At 38.8% G+C, this 8,921-nt stretch overlaps 1 protein-coding gene across 1 annotated transcript; it reads left to right on the forward strand.

Moving 5' to 3' along the window:
- The first annotated feature begins 7,606 nt into the window (after positions 1 to 7,606).
- LOC105868726 (olfactory receptor 10V1) lies at positions 7,607 to 8,536 on the forward strand. The gene has a single exon (XM_076001256.1). It carries the CDS (start codon positions 7,607 to 7,609, stop codon positions 8,534 to 8,536), a length of 930 nt encoding a protein of 309 aa, XP_075857371.1.
- Positions 8,537 to 8,921: the final 385 nt, after the last annotated feature.

Raw genomic sequence — 8,921 nt, forward strand, 5'->3', positions numbered from 1 at the left:
ACAGAGTCTCATTCTGTTGGCAGGGCTAGAGTGCCATGGTGTTAGCCAAGCTCACAGCACCTCAAACTCCTGGGCTGAAGCAATCCTCCTGCCTCAGCCTCCCCATTAACTAGGACTACAGGCACAAACTACCATGCCCAGGTAATTTTTTTCTATATTCAATTGTTTGGCTAATTTCTTTCTATTTATAGTAGAGAGGGGTCTTGATCTTGCTTAGACTCATCTCGAACTCCTGAGCTCAAGCAATCCTCCCGCATCGGCCTCCCAAAGTGCTAGGATTACAGGCGTGAGCCACCTCACCTGGCCTCAAACCTGGTCTTTTAACCATTCTTTTACACTTCTTCAAACACATTTTGAAAATTTGCCTGCCACACTGTATCTTTCAAAAAAAATAAGCAAATAATTTAAAAAGATGCATACACAGTATAATTTTATTCAGGAAAATGTATGACTAATGTTAAGACTTTTGAAATATTAAAAGTACCTTGAAAACCCCATTAATAATCTTGAGGGCCCTTTGAGATATGAGCATCCAAGGTAGCAACAAATAGATGACCTCTAAAATTTCTTCTAATTCTCTGATTTCACAAATGACTGAAGAAGATGATGAAGAAGAAGAAGCTCTAGATGACCTCTCATTTCTCCAAAGAATACTGGAAGAAAAATCATCTCCCCAGATATTTTACATAAAATTGTATAAAATTGAGTGAAGCATTAGCATTCATTAATTTTAATAAATATTTATTGAGATATTACTGTCAGTATTTGAATGGTTCAATATGTGATACCTGAGTGGATGATGGATTAAAAGTTCTATTTTAAATACACTAAATGTGGCCTGCTGTGGTGGCTCATACCTGTAATCCTAGCACTCTGGGAGGCCAAGACGGGAGGATCCCTCAAGGTCAGCAGTTCAAAACCAGGCTGAGCAAGAGTGAGATTCCGCCTCTACTATAAATAGAAAGAAATTAGCCAAACAACTAAAAATAGAAAAAAATCAGCCAGGTACAGTGTCACATGCTTGTAGTCCCAGCTACTTGGGAGGCTGAGGCAGAAGGATCGCTTGAGCCCAGGAGTTAGAGGTTGCTGTGATCTAGGCTAACACCACGGCCCTCTATCCCAGGCAGAGAGTGAGACTCTGTCTCAAAAAAAAGAAAAAAAGGAAAAAGACCAGCCTGAGCAATAATAGTGAAACCCTCGTCTCCACAAAAAAAAAAAAAAAAAAAAAAATTCATTAAATATGTTAAATGTGAGATACTTATTAGTCATCCAAATAGAGATGTCAGATAGACAAGTGTATACACAAGTCTGCAGTTCAGGGACGAGATTAGGCCTGCTATTGAGTTATCAGCCTATTAAAGCCAAACAACTAATGCAGCTCACCTACAAAATTATGTCAATAGAAGAGAGGACCTAGACCAAGATCCAGCTTGTGCAAAAGTTAGGAAAATAGAGGAAGCCAGCAAAACAGACTAAGAAGAACTATCAGAGAGATAACAGTAAAATTGGGAGGAGAACATGCTAATGACCCTGATCTGATCCCTATACATTATATGGATTGAAACTTTACTGGGTTTCCCATGAAAAACTACAATTATTATTCGTCAATTTAAGAATAAAGTAAAAATTAGGAGGAAATTATTTCCCAGAATCAAAGACAGTAGGAAATATTCTAGAATATGGCAAAAAGAATAATGATGCATGTAGAAATTTGTTTAATGGAGTCTAGATAAGTACAGTGAAAACAATACTTTTTCTTTCCCCCAACTGACCTCATCATTGAACTTATGAATAAGTTACTAAAAGACCATCCCTGGGGAAGATGTACCAATGGAATAATTCTGATGCAATTTTAACTTTTAGGTACACTACATTTGATCTCATTAATTTTTGCTTCCCAAGCAGACCTCAGTCATCTCAGGGGATCAACAATGACTTGTTAGTTAGATTAGTTATGAATGTCATTATTTGATGATAATTTTGATTCTGAATACCAGTGCAACTCCAAAGGTAAGTTCAAGCTACAGAGGTGTGATAAGTAAAGCCTAGATGATACTTTGTACAAAGAAGAAAGAGGCAAGATGGAACATACCCTCCATCTAAGTGGTGATCTGGTAGGAATCAGATCTCATTTTAAAGTGTCTTAAAATAGTACCCAGGATCAGTGAGATATGTGACTACAAGTGGTCAGCATGTCAGCCCAGGAAAATTTGGAGGACAGTAAGACCTCTGGAGTCCTCAGTGTTTGGCAACAGATGCAAGTAAATATGCAATGGCTTGAAGTCCTCTTGAGTCTGGCAAGTGGTAAGAATCTCCTCCCAGACCCCAGATTTTAGAAGATTAGAAAAATCCTTTGTCAGTAACCAAGCTAAAGGTTGGGGCATACATTGGTCAGGGAACAGAAGCTAAGTATTGAGATTTTCACAGGAGGAGTCAAAGTCCAGTCCTTACTCACAACCAGTATTTTATACCAGATGGTTTCTGTGGAACTCTAGAACACATACTGTGAATGCCATGCTCTTCAAACTGATGAAAAGAAGAGAGAAACTGCTCAAAACAGTCAAGGGATCACACACTAGATCAGATAAAATGAGCTCAATATTTACCAGTCCCAAACTACAGAAATGTGAGTTTCTTCAAGGGTCTACTACTTTTTTTAAATATTGATCATTTCAAATTTCAAATTTATAGAAAGTGAAAAATTAGAAAATATCTACTTCTATTATAAAAGCAGTGACCAGAAGTTTCCTTTACATAGGAGTCACCTTTATGCATTAAAAAATAATTGTAATTATATGCAATTTTTCAAAGGAATTTACTGCAAAAAGAGAGAATACCAGAGCTCCCCTAGCATGTTGTCCTTTTATGACAGCTCTTACCTGGATTTGACTTGTGTCATTTTAGTACTGTCTCTTTCATTCTATTTTGAGCTTTCTGAAAAATCTCCTTTTCCACATTTCTCCCTCTTCTCCCAGAATCTAGAGCTATGCTTTATATTTAGCTAGCCCTTAATAATGTTTTTATAAGGACTTTATTAAAATAAATACTGGATGATCATTTTCTATCAAAAAGATAAAAAACAAAACCATTTAAATAAATAAATACTGTTGATAAAATGAGTAGGTGGTCAGAGAAAGAAAAGGAGAAGCAAAAAGGAAAGCAGGAGAGGTCACAAGTTAGGGTACTGAGCACTGCCTTTGTAATAATCTGAGGAATGCTCATGGCATACCATTTTACAGTGACATAGTTTGTTGATAAAGGACAATTAGAAATAAGATTTTGTCTCTCTAGGGCACCTATCATTCAGCCTTGCACATAGTGCATTGCTCACTGAGGTACACTTTCTTTTAATGATAGAAACAGACTTGCCTCCAGACTGACCTAGGAATTAAGCTCTAGTCTGCCATTTCCTAGCTAGGCAAGTGAAACTCTTAAGCCTCAATTATTTCATCTGAAAACACATAAAGAGTGAAGGTATGTGTTGCACAGGAATGGCCGATTTACTGGAAATGATGCCTGTAAAATGATTAGCAAAGTGTACAAATCTTAGAGTACTTGGCAGTACACAGCACCCAATCAATGTTACCCACTGTTTTTGCAGTAAGAGAACAATAAAGTTTTGTTGAATTTCTGAATGCTTCGTATGATATACTCAGAGTTCACTTGTAAAAAGTGTCATGTTGAACCATGTGAAATTGCCTGTGTGATACCATGGGTTTTTATCTTTATTTTTTTTTCTCCCAACTCCTATGCTACCACCTTTTTTTCCAATCTCAGGATAGATAATGAAGGAATCAATGACTCTATATACTTTAGTGAGTAGTTAATATGTGCTAGGCATGCTAGTAGTTTCTTTCATGGACATTATTTAAGTTGCACCTCACAACAATATTGTAAAGTAGTATATTGTTATTCTGAGCAAACAGAATAAGAGGCAAGTGGCCCAGCAAGATCCAAAGCTAATAAGTGGAAAAGCTGGAATTTGAGCACAAATCGTTTAATTCTAACATAGCCTACTTTCTTGAAAGCATCATTTTTGCCAAATTTATGTGCTTTCCTATGTTTTATGTATACATTCCCCTAAAATCTAGCTGTATAACCAAAACAGGCAGTTTTATTGACTTAATTTAACGGCCACTTAGACTTTCCCTCTTTTCTTTGCAGTTATGGGTAAACTGAGTTTCTTGCAAACTACCTTTTTCTCCCTGTGATTAAAGGTTTTCTACAAATCTAAATTGAGAGAAACTGGCAAGGGGGGTGCAGGAGGGCACAAAAGTGTTACAAACAGAATCAGAATAAGGGAAATTCTGAATGACAGTCTTGTCCTTTTGACTATATAGAGTAGATGGCATTTCAATCATCTTTGAGTCCACTAAGTACTTTGTGCATTTAAATGATGAATTAAAAATTGACCTACTCAGCCGGGTGTGGTGGCTCACGCCTGTAATCCTAGCACTTTGGGAGGCCGAGGCAGGAGGATTGCTTGAGCTCAGGAGTTCCAGACCAGCCTGAGCAAGAGTGAGACCCTGTCACTATAAATAGAAAGAAATTGGCCAAACAACTAAAAACAGAAGAAATTAGAGGGATGTGGTGGTGTGTGCATGTAGTCCCAGCTACTGGGGAGGCTAGGCAGGAGGAATGCTTGAGCACAGGAGTTTGAGGTTGCTGTGAGCTAGGCTGATGCCACAGCACTCTAGCCCAGCCAACAGAGTGAGACTCTGTCTCAAAAAAAAAAAAAAAAAAAAATTGACCCACTTGTGCAACCTTGGCCTTGTCAGTCACTCTCTTTGGAAGAGATGGACCAGGTAACAAGGCAGAGATTTGAGCCTGTGTACATCTATGATCTTCTGAGGTCACTAGTCAACTTATACCTGTATTACCTGAAGGACAAAGAACTTGTGAAGCCATGTTCTTAGTTGCACGATGGTAAACAGTCTCAAGAGAGGATAAGCTATCTTTCCAAAAACTAGCTCTCTTCTGGGAGTTTTTCTCTGGGCCATACCTATCTTAGAAGAAGCTGGCTACTGCTCTAGTGTTTTCTTTCGAATAACAGACAAGATCTTTACCAAGTCAAGAGTTCCGACATGGGAACTTGGGGAATTGTATTTTCGATTGAGTAATAGCCAATCTATAGCCTAAATCAATACAAAACTTTTCAACTTGCATACTCTAATTAGTGTAAAAGACCATTTACATTCCTAAGGACTTGATGATCACCCACAAGAAATAAATTTTATTGAACTCTTACGTTTTTTTATCCCTGAAAATTGATGCAAATCTTCCTAATATTCCACATTATCTGCATGTTTGTTTTGATATGAAATCATTCTCCAAAATTTTTCATGTTAAAATTGATCCTTAAAACAGCTGTGCCATGTTGATCCTGGAAACTTACTTTCTACAAAAACACAGCTTTATATCCTCTAGATTCTAGAATATGCACGTTCCAGTTTAAGAAGCCTGTATGGATCCAAATAACCACTACCACTGTTCCAGATTTATATAGAGAATGAAGTCAACAAAACATGTAGCTATTGGTTTGTGCAATACTCAACATTTGGTACGATATTTGGGGATCATATGGTTGGGATATCTGAGCATATTGAACCATCTAAAAGTTGTGTCTAATTGGTTTCTTCTTTGCAATAACAAAGCACCTCATATACTTTAAAGTTGATATAACATCTAGATAGAGCCTAACTTACATCTTTACCTTGTCATAATACAATAGCAACAACAACAAGCATCTCTTTCTTTCTGGAACAAATTTAGCAACAGACCAGGTAGCCTTTTTCCCCCATGTTTCTTTTAAGTATTACCTGTTGGGCAGGAGGAGGTCATAACATGATGAGTGGGAAACTTTTTTATAAAGAAATTAAGAGAATAGTTAGATCAATATTATAATGGATATTCTAGTTCTTGGATTTCTCATGTGATACCCTGAATTTCACAGTATTTCTCTAGGTTTGATTTCCCCTTCTCTTTCCTAAACCTTATATTAAATGAAGCCAATGTAGGCTTTACACTGCATTGAGACACAAGTGTTTTGAGAATAAGGATTTATGCCCACGACAGAGAGTGAGCCTAAAGAGGCTGAAAAGAACAAAAACAGAAGGCACCAGAGGGACTTTTCATCTCTGGTGTCCAAATGAACAGAGAAATTCATTTCATTTTGAATGTATAGGCTTAGTTCAACCACAAGACTGTACATACTGGTTTGAGGACTAGACTGTTAGCCACCATGAGGCAGGAGCTTAAAACTATAGGCACCTATGACAGCTTGGGTCATGAGTCATGGAGGATTCTACCTTCTTTTTGTTCCCATGTTTTCCTTCTTGAAGAATTAATTTAAAAACTCTCCCTTTCTTTCTACCTAAAACATAATTTTTAGCCAAACACTTTCCCTTTGCTCCTTAGAAGAGAAAGAAGAGAGATTCTTTTGGTTGCATTGGCGGGGAAAACATTTACTAGATAAATCACGATCTAGATTGTAATTATGTTTCTCAAGTCTGAAAACACTGTAATCCAACATATTTTGTCTTAGATTTTAGGTGCTGTTTTTCCAGTAGACCATCTAGTTTTGCTATATGGTCTAGCAAAGTTTTGCTAGCTAAACTGGAATCAATCCAGTTTAGTTTTGCTAGCTAAACTGGAATCAATCAAATAATACAACTATTTAGGATATATAAAGTATAGAGGAAGATGGTATAGTGTAAACTAGGTTAAGCACAAGAGCTCTATAGTCAGACTGTCCTCAAACTCTAGCTCTCCCACTTTCTAGCTATGTGACTTCAGAAAATTTCTTAACCTCTTTAAACCCTATATGTCTTCATTTGTTAAATGAGGATCATGATAGCACATGCATACTAAAATGGTTCTATGGCTAAAGGAGCTCATGAATAATTAAGCACTTTTCACCATGCCTAACAGTTAATATAAAATAAATGATAATTTGACATAAGCCCCTGTCATCAGAGCCCCAGCACGATCTTTGGGCTAAAATATAGTTAAGGACAGGACATACAGATACAGTAAAGGACAGTATATTAGCCTTAAAATCATAATGGAATTTCAGAGAAAGAATAGAGAGATTTAAGCTTGAGTGACCTAGGAAGATTTCTAGAGAGAAGAACATATATTTGAGAATTGAAAAATGGGTAAGATTTGGATTAGGCACAAGAGATTTCCTTCTAGTTGAAAGGAACAGGAAGGAGGATGTGAATAGGTAGACCATGTGGTACAGAACAGGAATGATTGAGTGCCATTGTGAGATTAGGCTAAAAAAGCCAGATCCAAGACAGACTGAAATGTTTTGCAGAGGAGTGTGAAGATGGACATTTACACATTAGAAAGGCAGAAAAAATATCTAAGGTGAATAACATGATAATAGAGAACCAGATGGATTAGAGAGGAGGAGAAGGGACATGAAAGGCTGGATAGCTATCACATGAATCCAAATGTAAGATAGCATTGGAGAGAGCTAACTGGGGCCATAGGACAGGACCAAGGCAACACTGAACAGACAATTTGGGAAACCATCATATTAAACTAGAGATGACTTGAGACTTGTATCATCCTTTCTTTTAGTAGGTCCAATATACTACCTATGGAAGGAATAAATAAAACTACAAAGATACAATTCTTCTTTCGTCCATTCTCACCTAACCCTGAGGTCCAGATGGTGATTTTTGTGGCCTTCCTGATGATGTACCTGACCAGCCTCAGTGGAAATGCCACAATTGCAGTCACTGTCCAGGGCAACCACTCCCTCCACACCCCCATGTACTTCTTTCTGGCTAACCTGGCAGTTCTAGAAATCTTCTATACATCTTCCATTGCCCCACTGGCCTTGGCAAACCTCCTTTCAATGGGAAAAACTCCTGTTTCCATCACTGGATGTGGCACCCAAATGTTTTTCTTTGTCTTCTTGGGTGGGGCTGATTGTGTCCTGCTTGCAGTCATGGCTTATGACCGGTTTATAGCGATCTGTTACCCTTTGCGATACACCCTCATCATGAGTTGGTCTTTGTGCATGGAGCTGATGGTAGGGTCCCTGGTGCTGGGGTTCCTGCTGTCACTGCCGCTCACCATTCTAATCTTCCAACTCCCATTCTGCCGAAACAATGAGATCTACCACTTCTACTGTGACATGCCTGCAGTGATGCACCTGGCTTGTGCAGACACACATGTTCACGAGACTGCCCTCTATGTCATCAGCTTCATCGTCCTAAGCATCCCCCTCTCACTCATCTCCATCTCCTATGTCTTCATCGTGGTAGCCATTTTACGGATCCAGTCAGCAGAAGGGCGCCAGCGAGCCTTCTCCACCTGCTCCTCTCATATCCTGGTGGTCCTCCTGCAGTATGGCTGCACCAGCTTTATATATCTGTCCCCCAGTTCCAGCTACTCTCCTGAGATGGGCCGGATCGTGGCTGTGGTATACACTTTTATCACCCCCATTTTAAACCCCTTGATCTATAGTATGAGGAACAAGGAACTGAAAGATGCCCTAAGAAAAACACTGAGAAAGTGCTAGGTAGATTGATCCTTTGATTTTTTTTTTTTTTTTTTGAGACAGAGTCTCACTTTGTTGCCCAGGCTAGAGTGAGTGCCATGGCATCAGCCTGGCTCACAGCAACCTCAATCTCTGGGGCTCAGCGATCCTACTGCCTCAGCCTCCCGAGTAGCTGGGACTACAGGCATGCACCACCATGCCCGGCTAATTTTTTGTGTATATATTTTTAGTTGGTCAATTAATTTATTTCTATTTTTGGTAGAGACGGGGTCTCGCTCAGGCTGGTTTCGAACTCCTGACCTTGAGCAATCCACCCGCCTCAGCCTCCCAAAGTGCTAGGATTACAGGCATGAGCCACCACGCCCGGCCGATCCTTTGATTTATTTAAATTGGAACACTTTTAAAG

The sequence above is a fragment of the Microcebus murinus genome, chromosome 4 (assembly GCF_040939455.1).
Source record: "Microcebus murinus isolate Inina chromosome 4, M.murinus_Inina_mat1.0, whole genome shotgun sequence".
NCBI lineage: Eukaryota > Metazoa > Chordata > Mammalia > Primates > Cheirogaleidae > Microcebus > Microcebus murinus.

Bases quoted from the DNA above. Each gene is read 5' to 3' on its own strand.
- LOC105868726 (XM_076001256.1), top strand. From the start codon at position 7,607: ATGGAAGGAATAAATAAAACTACAAAGATACAATTCTTCTTTCGTCCA.